This window comes from Haliotis rubra, unplaced genomic scaffold, assembly GCF_003918875.1.
Source record: "Haliotis rubra isolate DU_JTF1 unplaced genomic scaffold, ASM391887v1 Scf521, whole genome shotgun sequence".
Taxonomy (NCBI): Eukaryota; Metazoa; Mollusca; class Gastropoda; order Lepetellida; family Haliotidae; genus Haliotis; species Haliotis rubra.
Window position 1 is genome coordinate 154503 of NW_025767215.1, and position 23476 is coordinate 177978.

At 37.9% G+C, this 23476-nt stretch overlaps 1 protein-coding gene across 1 annotated transcript; it reads right to left on the bottom strand.

The window, feature by feature from the left end:
- Positions 1-1793: 1793 nt before the first annotated feature.
- Positions 1794-17263, bottom strand: LOC124252703 (delta-like protein 1). Its single transcript, XM_046686357.1, has 11 exons — positions 17161-17263; positions 8727-8872; positions 6562-6700; positions 6251-6402; positions 5846-5976; positions 5319-5447; positions 4896-5150; positions 4493-4642; positions 3968-4158; positions 3517-3620; positions 1794-3317 (listed from the first exon to the last, which is right to left on the bottom strand). Exons 1-11 carry the CDS (start codon positions 17221-17223, stop codon positions 2936-2938), a joined length of 1842 nt encoding a protein of 613 aa, XP_046542313.1. The 5' UTR covers positions 17224-17263; the 3' UTR covers positions 1794-2935.
- Between the last annotated feature and the right edge of the window lie 6213 nt (positions 17264-23476).

The following is a 23476-nucleotide window of genomic DNA, read 5'->3' on the forward strand; positions in this document are numbered from 1 at the left end:
TCGACACTAATACAAGTGAGAAATCAAGCACTTGTGAACATCAGCGTTGTCGTCCTGAGAACCAAATTCAGATTCTGTGATATGAGTGAAATAGTGTTATAACGACTCAATTACTTTATGCATAACTATCCGTGCGTGGGTTATTTGTGTTGGAACAAGTTTCAAAAACTTCTCAAATGTTTTTTTTATCCTGGACATAAACGTACTACATTAATTGAGCCGAGTATATAAATGATTCCTGCATTCGTCCTTTAGGATGCCAGGGACACATCTCCAATATCCCACATTAGCTAGTTTACATAACTGTCACTGGTTTATATAAAACAGCTTTCGTTAATGTCACACTTTCGTTGTATTTCCGCAACATAACATAAAGGAAACATGAAAAAGAAACGTGTGAAACTCGATGTATGTCACTGAAGGTAAAAGGCAGTTTCGGCCACAGGATGTACCAGTCGGGTGTGTTCAGTGGTTGCCGTCTGATCTGCATCCAGCACCTTCGGTCCACGTTTGAGGGACAACACCATCGAAGATGAAGACAAGGGGAAAACGTCGATGTGTAGCTTTACTTCTCTGGCTGTTGATTATCAGGGTAGGAAGTTAAAAAGCAGTTTCGGCCACAGGATAAACCAGTCGGGTGTGTTAAGTGTTTGCCGTGCGATCGGCATCCTGTACCTTCGACGCATGTGTAAGGGAAACCTGCATCGTCTTTACAACATTTCTACATGCGTATAAGGGCATCATTGTTCTTTTGTTTGTTTGACGTTGCCACCAAATTATGAACATGGGTCGGTAGGTTGGGAATAATAATAAAAAAAAATAATCTAAAATTTTCTGAATAGTAATCTTGATTTATAGTAATTCTTATTACAATTTCTTGTGTGTGTGAGAGAGGGAGAGAGAGAGAGAGAGAGAGAGAGAGAGAGAGAGAGAGAGAGAGAGAGAGAGAGAGAGAGAGAGAGAGAGAGAGAGAGAGAGAGAGAGAGAGAGAGAGAGAGAGAGAGAGAGAGAGAGAGAGAGATATGCTTGTCGTAAGAGGCGACTAACGGGATCGGGTAGTCTTGGACTTGGTTGACACATGTCATCGGTTCCCAATGTCGCAGATCGATGCTCATGCTGTTGATCACTGGATTGTCTGGTCCAGACTCGATTATTTACAGACCGCCGCCATATAGCTGGAATATTGCTAAGTGCGGCGTAAAACTAAACCCACTCACTCACTCACTCTTACAATATATAGATAGATTAAACACTCTTTATGGCAAACCTCGGACAGTGCTATCAAACAGGAAGATATCTTCAGCGAAGAGTAACATGAACAGTCGACAGACACCAAGGTCAAGACATCTATCTTCATCAACATCACGAATAATCACTAATATACAATAAAAATAGCAGTGGTGATAGTTGGCAACCCTGTTCTACTCAGCTCACACAGCTAAACAGTTTTGTGTAGCCATCTTGCAATGATATACAATGATTTAACATTTGTATACATATTTCTAAAGAGTCTAAAACTTTTACCTTTCACATTGCCAGTCCAAAGTTTTAACACCAAACGTGTTCTGTTGATGGAATCAAATGCAGTTTTAAGATCAACGAAACAGCAGTGTAGTCTGACCTTATATAAACACATTGTCCCTGCGGAGCTATGGTAATAATTAAACATAAACAAACATGTGGCTAACCTGATAATGGCGATACCGCTAGTGACCAGGAACTATTTTTCAAATCTAAAGTGATATCTGTTTGGCATTGTGTGTATGATCATAACATGATGGCTGATTGTCACTATAACCTTTATTTCTGAAATATTACGTGATTTTCATATTATAAATACTCAACACAAAATCAGAAAGATATGTTGAATATGGTACAAAAACCTAGTTTCAAACAGGACACAGTTTTCGTCATGAGCACCGGTCACGAATAACTAGGGAAAACATGATTCATGTATGCAAAACAGCTTTTAATATATGAACACACACATAATATCTGTATATGTACAAAACATCCTACTGATATGTTTTAACTTTCTTGAATCATTCATACATAGATATATTCAAGTATTTGTTTCAATACACCAAATTAAAAAAACAAATGTTGTCTGATATTTACCTTGACTTAGTTATCTGTTGAATACTAAAGGAGTAGAGTCTGTTACTTTCATTTTCTAGTAATTCTACACGGAAAAGTAGGAAATATTATGATAATGGATTGAACAAAGCAAACATATGTACATGAGGATAAAAAATGACATATCCAATTGTGAGTGAGTGAGTTACAGCTGTCAGATCTGTGTTTATTCCACTACCACGTTACGTTATGCATGTGTTGAGTGTTGAGTATTCGATTAAGTCAAATGTCAATGGAAAACGGATAATAGCCAACAAGGTACATCTTCGTCGTTGTAAATAGTGAAACAGGTTGTGTTGATTATTTTCTGACTGCTCTCATACAATACAGCTTAACTACTGCTGGGTGAGACGTTTAACAGCAAACGCGCACATGTCTTTTGGGTCAAAGCATTTCTGCTGGTATACATCACAGGTAACGAAAGTTTACTGCATATGCAATTTGTTTGCTAAAATGCTGTGGTCACACAGACGTGACCGATGTAAGCAGTCTTAGTTCTGAAACTTTCACTATCCTGGCCAAACATATCACGTCATATACATGTATGTAAATGTGTTAAAGGGGCGATTCTAACCTCGTGTCACTGACACGGGTAAATACCAAGTTGAACTACTGTCTACGGTTTCATTTAATCGACAAAACCCGTTGCACGTCCAGGAGAATTTGTGTCGGGATTACGATCGATTGCACTACCAATTTTACTACTACTATAGTTTGTATTGCAGTAAGAGAAATGAGTACATAGTACATAGTACAAATGATAGTTTATGCTTCAGTACCTATTTAACCATTGCAATTATTAAAAATATATATCCTCATAAGGATGGTCCTCCGTTGCCCCATCTACATTAACGTCATTGATGACAACGTGGTCATCGGATCCTTTCTGACAGCTGCTACCAAGTGTTGCATAGCTGCTGTTGTCTGGTGTAGTTGTAGCCAAATGAGAATAATGGTTCTCGCCAGGAAGCGTGTCGTGAATGGGTTGGATGTAGGATGTGACCTCTTGACGCGAGCTGAGTCTGGCTGCGGTTCCAAGACGCGTGTATCCCTCTGTGGATGCTCTTGCGTCCTCCTCACAGCCTGTGGTACGTCTGTGCTTGTCCTGCACGGTCCTGTTTACTACATCCATTTCGATGATGTTTCCCGGGTTGTCCTCAGGCAATTGTACTGATTCGTGCCTTTAACGAAACTCCAACAATTTCAAATCACGTTAAATACCGCCGGTTCAATTTCCTTCATGACACATCTATTTACTTACGTGACCGGTGTTCGTATTTTGAAACATTAGACCTCAAGAGTAAACTTATAATAATAAGAATATTATTGTGATAATTAATGTCAAATGCTGTTAATACCCAACCAAGGCACATCACTTACGACTTTCTTCTATAAATGAGGAATGCCACACACAGTGCCACCAGCACAGGTCCAGCAGAGAGAGGTCCAACCACCTTATACCAGTTACTCTTGAACCAACTTCCCTGTTGTAACAGACACATGGATGTCAGATTGATATCACATTCATGTCACATGCACACACAAATCAAAGACGTCGATTTCCATAATGTTGCATATATTACATAATTAACATATTTTCAGACGGACGAGATTGAAGGGAGAGTATGCATGGTGAAATACAGTTGATCAATTTGTATATAATGCATTTATGATAACATTCGGGGAAAGCATTTTCACATGATTTTAATGCGTTTTACCTTTGCTATAATTCAAAGACGTACTTACATGAGGTTTGTGTGAAGGCATTACAACATTTAATATTAATCACACAACATATTTATATAACCCGGTATCAGAAACGTGCAACAACCTCTGCTATCTTTTCTTGAGTAATTATATCGGCCTCCTGTTTATCCGTGTCCCTCGCTGTGTAGAGGGGGGTAGGGAGGTGTTGGTTGATGTCGGAATAACTGTTTGATGAAAAGATCTCTCTTACAAAGTCACTCGTTAGGAAAGTACCAGTTTCCAATGTCACATAAAACTGGACCTGCGTTGTGACATTTCTGAAATTAGAATAAGAACTTGTTAATATATAATTGAGTATATGTTATGGAATATTTTAAACAGAAAGAATAAATGTTGTTGTAGCTATTGAATAAAACAATGTTCAGTGACTCCAAATGTTGTTTGCTTCAAATACATATCATTATGAGTATATTCTGAATTAAACCCTGATACATCTTGATTTTGGAAAACATCCAAGGACGTAAAGGTATGTGAGTGAGTAAGTTAAGATTTAGAGTCACATCGGCAATATTTCAGCCATATCGAGACTGTAAAGGTATGTAGGTGTTGAGATGTCATTATGGAATAATTTGAAACACCTTTGATAAACTTATGCTTTCACTGTTGATATGTGTTGACACCACGACATTTATTTGCTCCTCTATTCCTCCCAGATAATTTATGATTTTCCTCAAGCCAGTGGTCAGACTGCCTCTATTGTTATCATCAATCACCCCAAGGACGGTGATGTTGGTAATATCTTAAATAATAGGAAACATCATTTTTTTTTATTTGTTGTTACAGGTGTATCTGGTGTGCCCAAGGCAATAGGAATGACTATTTGTGAAGAAATCTTCATAAAAGATAATCCCCTTTATATTATATAAATATTTGATAGTTTAAGAGAAACACAATGAACATAAATTATCATATTAAGACAAGTCAAGCGAAGAATAACTAAAACATTACGGGACTAAGTATAAACTACAAATACATGTACCTTATTCACTTACCAACATTCATATCACACGTATCCCCAGTCCATGGAAAATCACAGTCACATTTGAACCGTGCTGGGGTCTCGGGTTTAGGAATGCACTTTCCCCAGTCACATGGGGCGCTGTCACAGTTTATCCGCTCTGCGCATGTCTCCCCAGACCACCGGAAAGGGCATGTGCAGCTAAAGTCTGTTTCGTTTCCATCACAGGTCCCTCCGTTCAGGCATCTATTCAGGGCACAGTGGTTAGTTACAAGTTCACAATTCCTCCCTGAAACAGATGATGTTTGTTTTTGGTTGGTTTCACACTAATGTTTTTGGTTAATTGGTTAATGTATATTGACGATATACATTACCCTTACTTTTGTACCCGGGTGTATAGTATAATGCCAACAATATGTTATATGATTAGGCAATTGTGCCACTACTGTCCTCTCACCTGTGATTCCCTCCACACACTGGCACTGGAAGCTTCCATGTGTGTTTGTACAGCTGCCATCATGTTGACACAAGTCCGCTGTTTCAGTGCATTCGTTGATGTCCTGATCACAGTTATCTCCTTTCCATCCTGCAGTACAAATGACATTCTTCATCCAGATGTTTGATAGGCATTTAGAAGTTGGTAGGGTAATACAACACACTTGATATGGATCTGGAACTTCTTTATTATTTACACACGATGTTTCTGGGCTAATACTTGCCCCGTCAAAATGATAAAGAAGTTGCATCTGTCATTCACCTGATGAAGGGGCAAGTATTAGCCCAGAAACGCCGTGTGTAAATAATAAAGTAGTTGCACATCCATATCAAGTGTCTTGTATTCTTCATCCAGTTTATAAAACAGATATTTGTGAAAATACCAAACTTAGTTCAACAGCTCTGTGTTCTCGTATTTGAAAGATATCACCCAACCCGATGTCCACATAGAAACCAAAACAATATGCAATACAACTACTCATAATGTACCTTGGGAGCACATTTTGGCCCCGCTCAAAAACTGGCAGCTGTAATGGTCAGTGGTGGACGCCTTGCAGTATGTCAGACAATCAGAACCGTACCAGTCAGGATCACAGTAGGCACGAACACTCATTTCTAACCTAAAGAAAAAATTTCATGTGACTTTGTTAGTTGTTACATGAATGTCTAACCTTTCCTTGTTTATATTTCAGATACATAATTTATATTTTATCTGTTCTCCCCGGGTCTGCTTATTCAGCAAATCGTGTGTTACATGCATTGCATAGATGCGGCTAACGTCTTAATCTATTCTAGAAGCTAGCTCGTTTTTCAGTTCAATAACAGCACGCGATCTTCGGTATATATGCTTGAAAGGGTAATGGATGGTAATGGATGAAAGTGAAATGGACCTACTTGGTTCTGCCCTGCGGGTAATATTGCATGTATGGAGACATGATTTTGTTTGGACTGACAGATATGTTGATGGATGTTGCCAGAGTATCCATGTAATCATCGTCGCTTGCCAAGTCATCATCATGCACAGTCACCTGTATCTTGATCGAGGACTGTTAAAACAACAGGTGTGCGTGTATATGAGACATACAAATATGTACATTCAACCTTTAACGAAAAATATAGACAGATTGACAGTTGTTATTATTATATTATATCATTGCTGTATCTTGGGAGTGAAAGACATTTGATTATAGATCAACTTTCCCTACCGGCACTGCTTTGTGTATCTGTATAATAAAAGGATTTAGTGTCCCTTGAATGCTGTTGCCGAAAACCACATCATTGCTTCCAGTGTCCATTCCTTCTGTAGTCCTCTTGTACAGAGAACATGGTTTTGATTCACGAGGGCTGAAATAGTACAAAGATTAATGTTTGAAAAGTAAGCATATCCGAGGTTAAAATATAAGTGAGTGAGTGAGTATGATTTTACGCCGCTTTTAGCAATATTCAAGCAATATCACAGCGGGGTCACCAGGAATGGGTTCACACACTGTACAAAGGTACACATTGTACCCATAGGCTAACACAGGGGTCAAATATGAGGGACTTGATTCCAGATTCACAAGCTGGATTTAGAAAGGGGTACTCAACCTTTGATCATATTTTTAGTGTATATTCAGTAAGTGAGCGATGTTTAGCTTTTAGTAAAAGAAAAGTGTATGCAGCTTTTGTTGATTTTAGAAAGGCTTTTGATTCTGTTGATAGAGATAAAATGTGGAAATGTCTTGGAAGTAGGGGTCTTAAAGGGAAAATGTTTGATATTTTCAGGTCAATGTATTCAAATGTAAAGTCTTGTGTTCGATAAGATGATGCTTTCAGTGACTATTTTGATTGTCCTACTGGTGTACGACAAGGCTGTGTTCTAAGCCCCATACTTTTCTCATTCTCTCACGAACTATATTTTGACGTTATACACTCTGGCTACATGGCATCCAATTATTTCCTAATCTTGTTGAACTTTCTATTTTACTTTTTGCCAACGATGTGATCCTTATGTCAAGTACTGTTATTGGCCTTCAGAGACAATTTGATACAATTTCATCTTATTCAGATAACTGGCGACTTGATGTTACTCTTGAAAAGACCAAAATTGTTGTTTTACGTAAGGGTGGTCCAACGGAAGCTACAGAAAAGTGGTACTTTAAATGTGAACGCATGATTGTTGTTAACGAATATAAATATCTAGGGAAACTCTTTACACATACACTAAATCTGAATAAATCCATGATTTATTTGGCAATTAAAGGGAAAAGGGCCCTACTCAAATTTCTCTCTGTTATACCAAAGTTGGGGGTTGCTGGTCCCAATATATTTTTCAAATTGTTTGATTCCCAAGTACAGCCTATTCTTCTTTATGGGTCTGAAATTTGGGGCTATAAGGAAGTTTATGCCATTGAAAAGGTTCACCTTCTTGCATGTAAAAGGTTTTTAAATGTTGGGATGTCTACCCCTAATAATATGGTGTACGGTGAATGTGGGAGATTTCCTTTGTACATAATTTCTTACTCTCGCTGTTCAAAGTACTGGTGTAAAGTAATAAATATGCCAGAACATCGTCTGCCCAAAAAAACCTACAATATGATTGTCCATCTTGATAATATTGGTAAAAAGGTTCTGTCCATTTTGTAATGCTTTAGAGAATGAATTACACTTTCTATTTCTTTGTCCTTCATATAATGATTTAAGGCAACTGTATTTTCCACAATGGCTACAATCAAATATTAAAGCTACAAAACAGTATTCAATACTTTCATATAAAGCATCCCTGTTACAATATTTAGCTCTGTTTATTTATCATGCGCTTATGTTGAGAAGAGATTCAATGTAACGTGAGTGTCGTATGTTGTATATGTTGTACATATCATACATATTTATTTATGCAATAAACTGATTGATTGATTAATTGGGAATCGAACCCGGCTCGTCGGAGAGACGAGCGAACGCTTTATCCACTAGGCTACCCCACCGCCCCCGTTAAAATGTAAAGAATCATACAAGCACGTCTCATTTGAGTTCACACGCACTGTGTAAGTCAGGAAACCCGAAATATATAAAGTAATGCAAAGTGTTGGTACAGAGGAACTGGAGACAAGGTTTAGCATTACTCTCCCTATTTCCACACAAAAAGTCCAAATAGTACCTGAAGTAATCTTTCAGAAACATTTCTATTTGTTGTAACATACGTTGCATATTATCAACGAACAATTCCCCAGTGTAAAATTATATACATGTACCAAACATTAAGATTCAGCAATTCTCATGGATCGTATATCTTGTCTAAACGGAGATGAGGTAGTGCTGTTACTGATCCTGCTTGGACTTAAATTTCCATGAAACAAATGGTTAGATAGTGATGCAATGGTTAGATACCTACTCTTCAACGCACAGGGTAAACATTGGATCACATGCATCGCTGCATGGTGTTCCTACCCACGCTTCACAGCAATACCCACTGGGTACCCTTCCGTCTGACGAATATCTGATGAACCAAATGTCCAGCTTGCCCTCATTCTTCACCTGCTGAAAGGCGGAAGTCCATAACATAAAGGGATATTTTGTGGTTTCGGCGCATGCTCCTAAACGGACATCTTAATGATGATATAAAAACAAATGATATATTATATGTACCAGGATTAGCAAGACATGCAAAATACTGTACAGCCTATAGAACCATAACCTTTACTTGTTGACTATATATGTCGAATTGCTGCTTTAATATTGGTCACAATTTAGTAGGCTCGAAAGACTAAGTAAAGACAAGCAGAACATTTTGAGTGAGTGTGCGTCAGTTTAGTTTTACGCTGCACTCAGCAATATTCCAGCTTTATGGCGGCGGTCTGTAAATAATCGATCCTGGACCAGACAGTTCAGTGGTCAACATCATGAACATCGATCTATTCAGTTGGGATAAGATGACACGTGTGAACAAAGTCTGACCAAGGGTGTAGAAACACTCTGAAGAATAATATGCATATATTCGATCTGTTTGTAGACCATACACATGGGGAAAATGTATTGCAACCCATATATAGAAGTTTATATCCATTTCATAATTATGTTTGGTATTTTGACCCTTCGGGAGCAACATACATTGGTCTTACATATGCACGTGCTGTGAACAAAAGCGAGCATCACGTGTAATTCGTGTACCCGTCATTAAACAAATATCAAGTTTTTCTGTAAACTGTTCCTACAGCTCAATAATACTGAAAATGTATTTCGTTCATAAACAAATATGGGGCCTCCTCATCTGACAACTGCGAAAAAATGACACGTGATCGGTCGCTTCCACATTGACCGGGCGATTTTAGAGAAAGACGATATCTCAGACGTACAATGCAGCACGACTGGCTTGGTATCAAGCTCTACTTCATTGGAATGGGACGTTATGGGAAGGGTCGAAAGTCGATATCCTTTGTTCATGGCTGAAGGCCGAGCTCGCTATTGGCGCCACAGAAACACTGCATATGCACACCGGGATATCTTGGAATAAGTATCGTTTGGCGGAGGTTCGTTGATATTTCGGGGTGCCTCCCACATGAGTGTAAACGTGGCCTTGTGATGATCAGACAAAATCTAAATGGACCACTGTTCGCTGACATCTTAGACAGGGTTGTTGTACCATTTCGATCAGCATCCTCTGAACATTAGGTCGGTCTTCATGGACGACAATGCAAGGCCACATCGTGCGCGCGCCTTTGTGATTTCTTACATCAAGAGGAGGTATCTCTTCCTTGGCGCGCCACGAGTTAAAATCGCAATACCACAGAGCATGTTAGGAGTATTTGGGGTCGCAGAACATGCCAGAGAGATCCTCCAGTACATAACTGTGATGTATTGGGACAAGCCTTAAATCAAAAATGAAACGCAATACCTAAACGTCAAAATCAACGTCTGATACAGTCATCGTTCTCGGTTATTGATACATGTATGATTTCGTGAGGAATGCATACTAATGAAATAAAGTAACAGTGCATCATTTGGTGTTTTGCCATCTTTTAATGCAAACATATAATAATATGATTTGTGGTGTTTTCCTTTATCACTGTTTAACTGTTGACGGGACAATATCGAAATCGCATTAATTTGGCACAAGGCATCGTGAGAAGTGTGAAAAGTCGTGGTGTCAAGTGCCAGTTCACAAAGTCAGTATCTGTCTCCACCATTGCCGTCGATGCAGGATCGACAACGACGACGCCGTGACGACACTAAGCGATTGAAGAAAGCTAAGGAAATGTTGTTCTATGTCTGAACAAACGCTTGTCTCAATTCAGCTTACGACAGCTGATTCTGGGCTTGACGTAAACGTCGCTCCATTTCATCCTAAGCGTGCTCGATAGTGGACAGGTCCGGAGAAACAGCTGGCTAGGAAAGTACCGGAAGGTTCAGCTGACTCCGGAAATCTATCACAACAGGAGCGACATGTGGATGGGCATTATCTTGGTGAAGCGTGAAGTTACGGATCTGTCCTTTAAAGAACGGCTGCATGATGATTTCATCCCTGTATCGCAGACCTGTCACATTGAGAATGACAAGTTGTGGCCCAACAGTTGGTTATAATAGAAATGTTACATTTTGATCAACAATTAATCACACACATTTTCTTTTTAAGTTCTGACTCGATACTTTGAAGTATACTTAATGTACCATGCATCTATCATCCAAACATTTGTTCGGTTGCAGCAGAGAAACCAGTCATCACGGTTTGAAATAGAAGACTAACCCATAATTTTCTATCCCTTATAAAACCTGTCCATCAGTTAGAGTCATTGTATTGTAATTTATTGCTACATTTGTTAAAAGAATTTGATACCATTTAAAACATTTTGAATTCAAGTACTATCTTTCAGACATTTTTCTCTACAAACAGCAAGGCATACTGACCATCCCAGAGGATGTGTATGATACCGAAATAGAATTAAAGGATATATGTATCCTCTTCTTTTGGTAACCTATTTTCCGTTACAGAGCATCTGCTATGTATAGTATTCTCAGAAATTATTGAGAAAGTTGTTCTGGTAAATATCTTATACATGTATATAACTGTTGAAGTTTTACTTAATGAATATGTTGAGATGTGATTCTCTTATAGTCTAAGTGCCTTTTCAGTACTTTGTGAGACCTCCTTGCCCTGCAATATCCGACTGAATGGGCCTAGGCGCACCACGGATCAAAGTTTGTAGGAAATCGTGTGACACCGTATCCCATTATTCGACCACTTCTTTCTTCATATCCTCAATGTTTCTTAGCCTTTTTTTGGTTTATTCTGTGCTTCATTAGTCCCCACACATTCTCAATAAGTTTAAGATCTGGGTTGTAGCTGGGCCAGTCTAAAACTTGAAGATTTTCGTCCGACAACCACTGTTTTGTGTAGCCCACGGTGTGTTTTGGGTCGTTATCATGCCCGAAAATCCAATTATCTTCGTACAGTGCTTTGGCCTTTGGAAGGAGGTGACCACTTATGATGTCAACATATCGTTCCTTCATAACATTTCCAGTGAAAATACACAACGGCGTCACTCCACGTGATGATATACCACCTCTCATGTGAAATTGCGGGCTACGTCTTGGGTGTTGGTAGATAGGTTTCACGGTATGTTTTGTCCAAATTTTCACACAGTTCGGAAAAAGCCAGACAATTTTCTTTTTATCCCAATCCTGATATTAGTGAGCACTACTACAGTTTAAACACGTTTTGTGGATCTTTCATCAATGGTGAGGGAATTCCGCGCTTTTCCACCCAGTTAAGTCTTTGTAATTCTTGCCTAAGAGTTTTATTACATACCTGAGGACTTCCTCTATTAATCATATTATTTCTGATATTCTCAACGCTTTTCAATTTTCTTCTACTCACAATCTGACCAAGTCGCCGGCGATCCGTAGTACTGAACTACCTTGGCCTATCTGCCCCTGTCTTGTGCTCAATCCACACTCCTGCCTGAATATTCTTCATGTTTCTGCATACTGTAGGCAGATGAATGTCATGTCTACCAACTAAATCTTTTAGAACCAGCTTTCTTTTCTCTTCTGCTGTCAAATCTGTCAAGCCAACAAAGGGAGCCGTGTGCTACACAAGGGGAAATATCTCTTGATGTTGGAGGGTTCATTCTAAAGCCTACAAGAGTTGCCTCCCATATTGAGTACCTTACAACATAATGTGACACGTATTTTGAAATTCTATTATTAGTGTTAGGAAACAAAGATGTTCTCAATAATTTCTGGGAAAACAGTAGCTATTGCTTTATATCTCGCTTTTACTTTCTACACTGCTCAAAGACATCTGCAGTGATATGTCTGTTTATTAGGAATCAATATATCATAGAAACTTGCTTTAAATTCAAATGTTATGATGACATACATTCGAATTTAAGAGAGAGAGAGAGAGAGAGAGAGAGAGAGAGAGAGAGAGAGAGAGAGAGAGAGAGAGAGAGAGAGAGAGAGAGAATTCAGAAATATAGCTGGAATATTGCTGAGTGTGGCGTAAAACTAAACTCACTAACTCACTTATACATCTACAAGTGTCAAAAGACATGATTCAGGCAAATGTTTCAGCAGCTGATAATGGATATTATCTTCACCTGCTGCAGTATCACGAGCTTGCTAAAACGCTGTGTGAAACTCATGTAATTTAAACAGTTCATATCTCAACCTTATGTGAATAAAAAAGAATGTGTGTTTTTTTCCTGTTGTTTCTGATGTCTCTGAAACTCAGGGACATAATTTGAAGATGATGATTTTTTTATGATGAATTAGTTTCGCCATTGAGTTGGATGATGAAATATTGTTTTGCCTTTTTCCTCGCTTTTCTGGCTTGCTGCAATCTGTATTGAACCATAGCTTCCGTACATGTTGAGTTGTAGAGGACTTTGGTATACAATCATCAGCTATTTCATTTATAACGTCAGAAAAAGTATGGATGCATCAGTTATATCACTGAAACATTCAGGTCATAGTTTAGATTAACATACAGTTTGATATAACGACCAGTAAGCCTTTGAAAAGTTCCATCTTGTATTCGATGGAGAATCAGATGGATTGATTTCTGAAAGTATAGTTGGGAAGTGGTCACTTCCGCAAAAGGTATTAATACCTAGAAAGATAATCAATTTCCCTACTAGATACCCTAGCAATGCATAATGACACATTTCGAATTTACGTATCCGTTTTTTTGTAAAAATATATTCTGATTACTGTGCAAATTGTACATTACTATTTCTATCTTTTCAAATATTTCATGCGGAAGTAAAACCAAAGGTTACAGTCATTTTCAAACAGGAATCAACACAGTTCTAGTTTTACAGTTTCGTGAATTTCTTGACATTTCATACAAACGACCTGGTTGCGGTCAATACACTGTCAAAGACTGTCAAATTTGATGTCAAGACTTTGGAACGTTAAAAATAGCTAAAGTAAGGCTACTCCGGCTTTCAGAAACTTGTATTTTGTTACAAATGGGAGTGAGTGAGTGAGGTTAGTTATTAGCCTCTTTTAGTGTCTATTTTTCAGAGGCAATTAGTAAAAGTTTTTATAGTGCATATAGTGACATGTGCATATCAATATTACGTTTATGTGAATATGAACCATTCTTTAATATCATACAGTTATTATTAATATGCACATATCAGAAGTATTTTAGGCTCAAAAAGTTTTCATATCCCCTGGTATTTAGCGCGTAGCATGCCTTTAATGCAATAAGATCACAAGCAAACACAAGATTTCTCATTCCGATTCAGTCTAAAACTGTATGGAACATGGATTATCAGTGAGACATGAGAAAAGACCTTTTCAAGAGGTAACTCCCCATGGTACCATGACTATTTCTGATAATAATGGAAATGGTTTTGTCACCTATATATGCCACAGACTGTGGTAATTGATGTGATCCTGCCAGCCAATGTTGCGGCAACCAATTTTTGTCTCAGAACATCGATCAATGCATGGCTACTCAGATCTAAAATTCCAAACATTTTACTTTCATACAGCCACTTTTTCGTATTTAAATTATCAGAACGTGGTTACCGGTTTACATTAATTAAATACATAAAGTTAAAAAGTTAAATCAAGCTATTATATTCTTCACAGTTGGCGCAGTGACGTCACACAATGAAACTATTATTAGTTGGTCGCAGCTTGATCGCCCTATCCTGTGTGACGTTGTAATTGTCTGCCATTGGTCATTAAGGATTGCTGACTCACTCCCCAAGAGAATCATTAAAGATTTGACAAGTATAAATCTCCATCAAGTCAACGTCAGTATATTCATGTTCATTCTGTCAATGCAAATGAGTATAAGTATAAAACCGTATGTTGGTATTTATACTCAGGGAGGATAGGACAGAACGGTCAGACTGGAAGACTTTCACGGGACCCAGGACACTCTTTCCCGTGTCCCCGATCACACTCTTGGTCGACCACTATCAGTGTCCGTTAAATAAAGTCTCCACCTACATGCATAGAATCTAATGACATTTGTCCGATATCGAACAACCAATAAGTAACGTTACCAAATGCATATTAAAGTTTTCTGTCACAATGAGAAAGAAAGAAAATATTTCAAGTAGAATTACAAATGGTAGAAAAAGAACATCCCAGCTATATCCTAACGAGGCGTTTCATTTATTTTATTTTCTGGAGTTGGTGATCAGCAAGTGGGTTCTCCATATATGAGCATACAAACATGCATTTTTGTGTTCACTGTTTGTATGTTCATCAGAGTTTCTAGGCAGTGTCTACTTTTTGTGAGCTTTAAATATGTAACTCAACACTGCAGGCGTCTTAAGAAAAACGAATGTGCTTAAACACAGTCTATTACAACACTAGATGTTAAACAGTAAATATTTCCTTCTCTTGTCCAATGTTTTGAAAAGATAACATCACTATTGTCCGGTAATATCCGAAACCGATGCAAGTTTCAGTTTCCTTAAGATATAAACTGATATGGCCAATGCAGAAGCGTTACTAAACAAATGAGTGGTGGATAAATGTTTAGCGTATTCTCTTGCACAATTGTTCATCCTCCACTGACCGTTGTACTACATGTCACATGTTTGTTCATGGAAGAGAGTGGTTCGTTTGCCAGATAATACTTCTCGATTTGTTTCATATAGACGTGTTCTGGAATCCGAGACAAATCTTTGTGAAAACCGTTCAGTTAGTCTCACCACTGTATTTGCTCGAAATCCGGGATACCCCATGCTCTACTGTCAAAATAATTTTCAATTTCCAGTATCTTTCGGTTAAATCTACATATAAAATTCACAGTTTAATACACCTCCATTATCTGATAGAAAGTTAAAGAAACACTGGATGTTTTCCCAGGTATTCGCGAGGACTACGCCACGTCATAACACAACACGCAGCAAATTACTGGGTTGGCAAATAGCCATTCCCACGGAAATATGAAAATAACATTACAAACACCCTACAAAACATGTCATTATGTAACCGAATACCGTATGAATAGGAGCATGAAACTTTCAGAAAAGTATATAAACCATCGACAATTTATGTACATGGGGATATCGTTGAGATTACCAGATCATGTGGTTTCATCTGATTGCAGCATAAAAATCACACTGAAATCTGTTTTTATTTATGAACAAGTACTGCATGTGCACACAGAAGCTATAATCACTATTGCAACTGAGCTAATGAATGAATGAAGTGCGTTTCACGTGCCACTTTAGAAAAATTCAATGTTTGATATTTTAACTTTCAAATCAGAATAATTATTCTTCCAAAACACTGTGCTCTTTTCAAAGCTTTTGAACTTTAAAGTGCATTTTAACAAGATTACAAATTCACACCTTGCGCTGCAGCGTTAACTAACCACATATTATAATAACTGTTGAACTATTTTCACAATCCCCGTTATATATGAACAGAGAGAGTCGATTTGAGGTGAGACCTCTTTTTAACTTAAGAAAGGGATTTGTTTCCCATTGTCTGTCTTGACATTGCGTTAATGAGAACACAGGATATTGATTAGGATAGCTCTGTTTTTAATGTATAAACATTTATACATTTAGCTTCCAAAAACAAACAAGGGATATGACAACGGCCAGCAAGGATAACATCACAAGTGCCCAAACATGCCATAACTCAAAGCAAACTAGTTGTCAGTCTTTAGGTAATTATGTTCATGAAATTAAATCCAGCAATCTCGCTCTCCGTGTCAACATGCTTTCAAGAATTAAAGACAAAGGATCCAAACCGCGTGTTTAGCTCCTCAACGAGGGTGACCCTCTCTCAACTGATGAATTAGACATTGCAAATATATTGGGCAAAATGTTGCCCCAAGACACTTCATGATTCACTCGACGACATATGCACTGCCCAGGGTCACGCTCGCGATTTTGCAACCAAATCTGATAATATTTATTATATGCTTCTGTAGCATCGGCCTGATTCATGTCTAGAGACGTTTTTGCAAATATATTTGATCAGACCTTGCATAAGCAAATTTTCCATTTCCTCGCGTGATGCCATTGTTGTACCGACAACTAAACATGGCATAGGTAATACGTATTCCTTTAGTTATCGATCAATGAGGGTGCTTAAGGTATAGAATGAGCATAAAGCTGAAGAAAATAAGCATAATTTGTAAGTGTAATCACGCCTGCCTGGTGGATATGTGTGTGTGTGTGCGTGCGTGATGGTGCCCATGACTGCTTGCCTCTTCTTTCATCATGAACATTGTCCAAGTCCCAACAATCCCAATGTAGCGGGATTCTAATATGCGTCTCATATTAACCTGTATTCGTCAGGTGTTTTTTCTCCACCGCTTTAGTAAGAGAGTATGCGGTTACCGATATCAACAGGAGCCATAGCACGAGAGGAACGCCCAAACTGTGTCTCGACCATGTTGACATCACACCTTCATGTCGTCATCAGAGCTGTTCTTGTTGGAGGGTTGTTTCTCATGTCACGTTCACAGTTCAGTCGACTGCGATTGATGGCGTAGACGTTCAGGCGCACATCTGTTGTGACGTGAATGACATGTGACCAAAGCATTCTTAATGCGCGAATCAGTATCATTAGAAAGGACCACAGCGTGAGAATTTCCGTTTCAAATACTTCCTTAATTTTCTGATACATGTATATATGTTCCTGTACGTGTTCCATAACCCGAGGAACTATTTATATTATAAATATAGATATAAATTGCTCACATCAGACAACAGTTGTTAGCACCATCTAGTTTTCCTACTTACTCATTTTCAATCCTATATAGGCATGTGCATTAATTTCGTAATGGACAAATAAACATAAAATACCTGGAAAACAATACATACATGCCATTCCAGACTTAAAAAGACAGGGGCAGAAAAGAGAAAACAGATATGCACAAAAATATCTGAATGCATCACAGAAGGTGTCGCAGAAAAGGATAAGCATGACCTCCTCTCCCTATTCTGAAATAGGAATGTTTTTGCTAACTGGCAGCTCGGGACTACTCCTGTCGAGAGACTGCCAGCAAACAAATACCAGGTCTATATTCTGAACGTCCGTATATCTTCCGGATAAATCTACACATGACACTGATCTCATTTCCTGCATGTCTTACAAAGACTAGGTCATATCAGATAGAAAGCAGAAAAAGGAAATACGATGGAAGTCAAATAACTGTTCTCGTCGAAATGTAACAATATGATATTATGAGATGTCGTGCCATGCATCACAGATTTTGGTTTGTGTATTTCAGTGTCACTTTTCGGCCCCCCAAAATATGTGCTGTCAGAATTCGACTTTGCTCAAAGCGAAAGATCGCATACTATCATGGATAAATAAGAAACGTAACGATACCATGGCTGTCACGAAACGAAACAGCGTCCATCATGCCAAGTAGGGCGTGAATAACACGTGGAGAAAGTTAATATCTTTAAGATGTTATTTGAAAAAAACTTTCACCAACAGACAATAACCACATGCTGGTAGTTATGCTACACATCATATGCCCTGCGATTGAAAGGAATTATTGAAAAACTTGGAGGAGAAATCCCACATGATAACATACAGTACATTAAAAGGAATTTGAACATTTCATAACGTGTTTACTGAAGAAATAATATGTGGAATGTAGGCCTGTGTGAAAATTTCGTATGCGACTTGTAACTACGAAAAGGAAACATCACTAATTGTGCATATGAATAGGAATTTCTGTTTTAATTCCACTCATTTTACCACCGAAACTAAAGAGAATAATGAGTCATATTTGCCTCATTTATAGATCATTGCATAAAAATTCAGTACCACGGCAAGTATCTACTAGACTTTATGATAAAAGGGATGACTTCATCGCCCAAATATTTAACTTTATATTGTTGAGCGGTGGGGTAGCCTGGTGGTCAAAGCGTTCGCTCGTCACGTCGAAGGCCCGGGTTCGATTCCCCGCATGGGTACAATGTGTAAAGCCCATTTCTGGTTTCACCCGCCATGATATTGTTGTAACATTGCTAAAAGTGGCGTAAAACCATAGTGGCTCACTCAACTTTATGTTGAGCAATATTCCGCATTACATCTCCATGCTCTGGTGTTTACATTTCACGTCTTTAAGGTACCATGATAATTAGACACTATAAGCATGTGATCAATAACTGTATCACGAACACGGCATTTCCACAGTATGATCTATGGAAGCGTCCTCCAGTCTATTGACTCTTGTGGCTAATGGGCCGCGTCGGTAGACCCTGGTAATCAACAGCCACAGAAGTATAGTCACCCGTATCCCCCTCGTCTTCATTTTCAAAGTGGCTAAGAATAAGGATTGCCAGGAGTATCGGGCTTGGAGTGTGTATCAAACACACTATACAGCTGACTGACGTTTCCAATATATGATATACTTTCACTACTTCCTGCCAACTGTTGTGACTCGTTTGTATTCTAGTTTCACTTCTACTGTTTATGTATACTCTATATTGTTAGGTTTCGATCTGATTGTTTCCTACGGAAATAACATTGAGTGAGTCAATGCTGTGTCACAGTCTGCAATTGAATGCCAAATATTCCAGAGGAACGCGTAAATGGCATACATAAATAACATTTTGAGTAATATATTGTGTATTTTAGCACAGAAATCGAGGTTATATCGAACAAACCTGTGATGAATTTTGTGAGGATCTTTTTGTTAACTGTTGTGACACGTTTTTATTCAAGTTTCACTTGTCCATATTATCAGGTTTCGATTTGATTGTTGAACAGAGTTCGGTTCTGTTTGATATCAAATCCTCAAGAGAAACGTGTAAATAATGATTGTTAATAATATATTGAGTAACTTAGTACGAAAATCTAGCCTACATTAAACAAATCTATGATTGATATTGTAGGGACTTTACTCACCAACTGAGAATGACCACGTCTCCCATCCATTCATTTAGTCGCCTCTAACGAGAAACATCAGTTGCTATAGCTCATATTGACCATTGCCGTTGTGAAACTATGGTAGTAATTGTACCTATAAAACATGTGGCTGACATGGTAATAGCGATACTAGTAGTGACCAGGATCTATGTTCAAATGTAAAGTAACATTTGTTTGGTAAAGTGTGTATAAACATAACAGGATGATTGAGTGTCTCGGTTACTTTTATTTGTGAAATATTACTTTATTTTAACATTAGGAAAGCTTCATGCAATATCACAAAGATATATTAATATTACAAAATCTAGTTTCAAACAGGACATAGTGTTCGTCACGAACACTGGTCACGCAAGGGGAAACATGGATTCATATATGCAAGAAAACTTAAAATATAATATATGTACATGTTCACTCTATTCAGTTAATTATACATAGAAATGTTCAAGTATTCGTTTCAATACACCTTTTTTAAAACAAATGGTTCTGGCATTTTTCTTGACTTAGTTATCTGTTAAATACTAACTCCAGTCGGCGATAGAAAAAGATGTTAGTTTCATTGTCTAGTAATTCTACACAGGACGAGAGAAAACGTTATGAAAGTGGATTGAACAAAGCAAACATGAGGATGAAATAGTACATGTTCAATTGTGTTGTGAATGAATGAAGGAAGGGAGGAAGGAATGGATGAATGAATGAATAAGTGGATTTAACAAAGCAAGCACTTGTACATGTGGAGGAAACTGTTTCTAAATAAACCTAATGTGATTCAAAGTAGAGGTATACATTCCTGTAGACTTATATTCCACTATAACAGTACTATAACAGCAAATGATGTGTGGTGAGAAATCGATTATTTTCACTCGCTCAGTCACTCTGAACCGCAAATCACTATCCTGATCTCATGCTGCTCGTTTAGACCCCAAACATATAACGTAGCATACATTTATGTAAGTATATTCACAGGTCAATAAATAATTACTACTTACTATTGATGTATAAATCACGAATTCAAAAGGAATACGGTTGAGGCCAAAAACACTGTGAACTCTGGTGGTGATGATGTCACCGTCATATCATATTTTTGTGTCAGTTGTTGTTATTTGAACAACACTGACCAGTTACACTACAGTAATTTCGAATGTAATTGCAAAATCAGCCACGTATTGTGATTCTGGACTTGATCTAGGCGAGGTTATGTGACACTCAAGATCATATGTTCTGTGGTGTGTGTCCTCGTTTACACATTCGATTATCAATGAACGAAACATGTTTGAATAACCACATTGATTTGATACATGCATATTGTATTTGTATTTGCAGGTAGAGAAAAGAGTACGTAAAATGATAAGTTGTGCTTCTATACTTATTTAAGTGATATTTAACCATTCGCAATTTCTGTCTCATCGCTAATCACCATTGATGGCTATAGGAAAGACGAATTATCCATCTGATATTACAAAACACATTCAACCAAATAATGAACAAGGATCTGTATACCAATGTCAAAGTTTTGAATAACCATACTCATTCAATGCGTGAAATATGTATTGCAGTTAGAGAAATGAGTACATAAAATGACAGCTTATGCTTCAATACCTATTTAACCTTTGCAAAACAAAGAAAACAATGAACAGGGATTTGGTCTAACAATGTGACATTTCTAAAGAACCATACTAATTTGATACGTGAAATATGTATTGCAGTTAGAGAAATGAGTACAGAGAATGATAGCTTATGCTTCAATACCTATTTAACCTTTATAAAACCACGTTTATTAAAAATATGCGTCCTCATAATGATGGTCCCCATCAACGACAGAGGGGTCATCGGATCCTTTCTGACAGCAACTACCAAGTGTTGCTTGGTTGCTGTTGTCTGGTGTAGGTGTATTTAAACGACCGCAGCGGTTCTCGCCAGGAAGCGTGTCGTGAATGGGTTGGATGTAGGAAGTGACCTCTTGACGCGAGCTGAGTCTGGCTGCAGGTCCAAGACGTGTGTATCTGTCTGTGGATGCTCTTGCGTCCTCCTCAGAGCCTGTGGTACGTCTGTGATGGTCCTGCGCGGTCGTATTTACTACATTCATTCCAATGACGTTTCCCTTGTTGTTGTTGTCTTCAAGCCATTGTCCTGATTCGTGCCTTAAACAAAAGTCCAAAAATGTCAAATCACGTTGTTAAGAGTTGGTTCAATGTCCTTCATAAAACTCCAACTTATACCTTCCCTACAACACAATTGGAATAGGCTAAAACAACACATATTTGTGTCAGTATTTTTGAACACAATATTTTTAAACGTCCTCAAGAGTAAATTTTTAATACTAAGAAAAAATATTGTGATAATTAATGTCATATGCAGGTTAATACCCAACCCAGACACAGTACTTACGACTTTCTTCTCCACACGAGGAATGCTACACACAGTGACACCAGCACAAGTCCAGCAGAGAGAGGTGCAACCACTTTATACCAGTTACTCTTGAACCAACTTCCCTGTTGTAACAGACATATGGATGTCAGATTGATATCACATCCACGTCACATGCACACACAAATCCAAAATGTCAATTCCTTAATGTCGCATATATTGCATAATTAATATATTTTCGGACGGACGAGATTGAAGGGAGAGTATTCATGGTGAAATACAGTTGATCAATTTGTATATAATGCATTTAGGATAACATTCGGGGAAAGTATTGTCACAAGATTTGAATGCGTTTTACCTTTGCTATAATTCAAAGACGTAATTACATGAGGTTTGTCTATAGGCATTGCAATATTTTTAATGCTAATCACACAACATATTTATATAACCCGGCATCAACAACGTGCAACCACCACTGTTATCTTTTCTTGGGTAATGATATTTGTCTCCTGGTCATCTGTGTCCCTCGTTGAGTAGAGGAGGAGAGGGAGGTGTTGGTTGATATCGGATTCACTATTTGATGAAAAGATTTCTCTTACAAAGTCACTCGTTAGGAAAGTACCATTTTCCAGTGTCACATAAAACTGGACCTGCGTTGTGATTTTTCTGAAATTAGAATAAGAACTTGTTAATATAAAATTGAACTCATTTTATGGTATATTTCAATCAGAAAGATAAAAATTAATGTTGTAGCTTTTGAATGAAACAATGTTCAGTGACTCTTAAGCCTTGCTAAGATGGTTTCAAAATGTTGTTTGCTTCAAATATATAGCATTACGAGTATATACTGAACTGAATCCTGATACATCTTCAGTTTGGAACATATCTGAGGACGTACAGGTATGAAGGTATTCAGATGTCATTGTGGAATCATTTGAAACACCTTTGTTAAACATACATGTTTTCGCTGTTGATATGTGTTGAGACCACGACATTCACTTGCCCCTGTATTCCTCCCAGATAATTCATGATTTTCCTCAAGCCCGTGATCAGACTGCCTCTATTGTTATCATCAATCACTCCAAGGACGGTGATGTTGGTAATGTCTTAGAACATAGGGAAGAACATCGTTGTTTATTTGTTGACCATTGCCCTCGACAATAGGAATGACTATTTGTTATGAAATCTAGGATCTACATATACAGCATAGGCTTCATAAACGATAATCCCCTATATATTTTATGATTATTTGATAGTTTCAGAGAAACACAATGTACATAAAATCATAAATCATCTTAAGACAAGTCAAGCGAGGAATAACTAAAACATTACGGGCCAAAGTATACACTACAAATACCTTATTCACTTACCAACACTGAGATCACACGTCTCCCCAGTCCA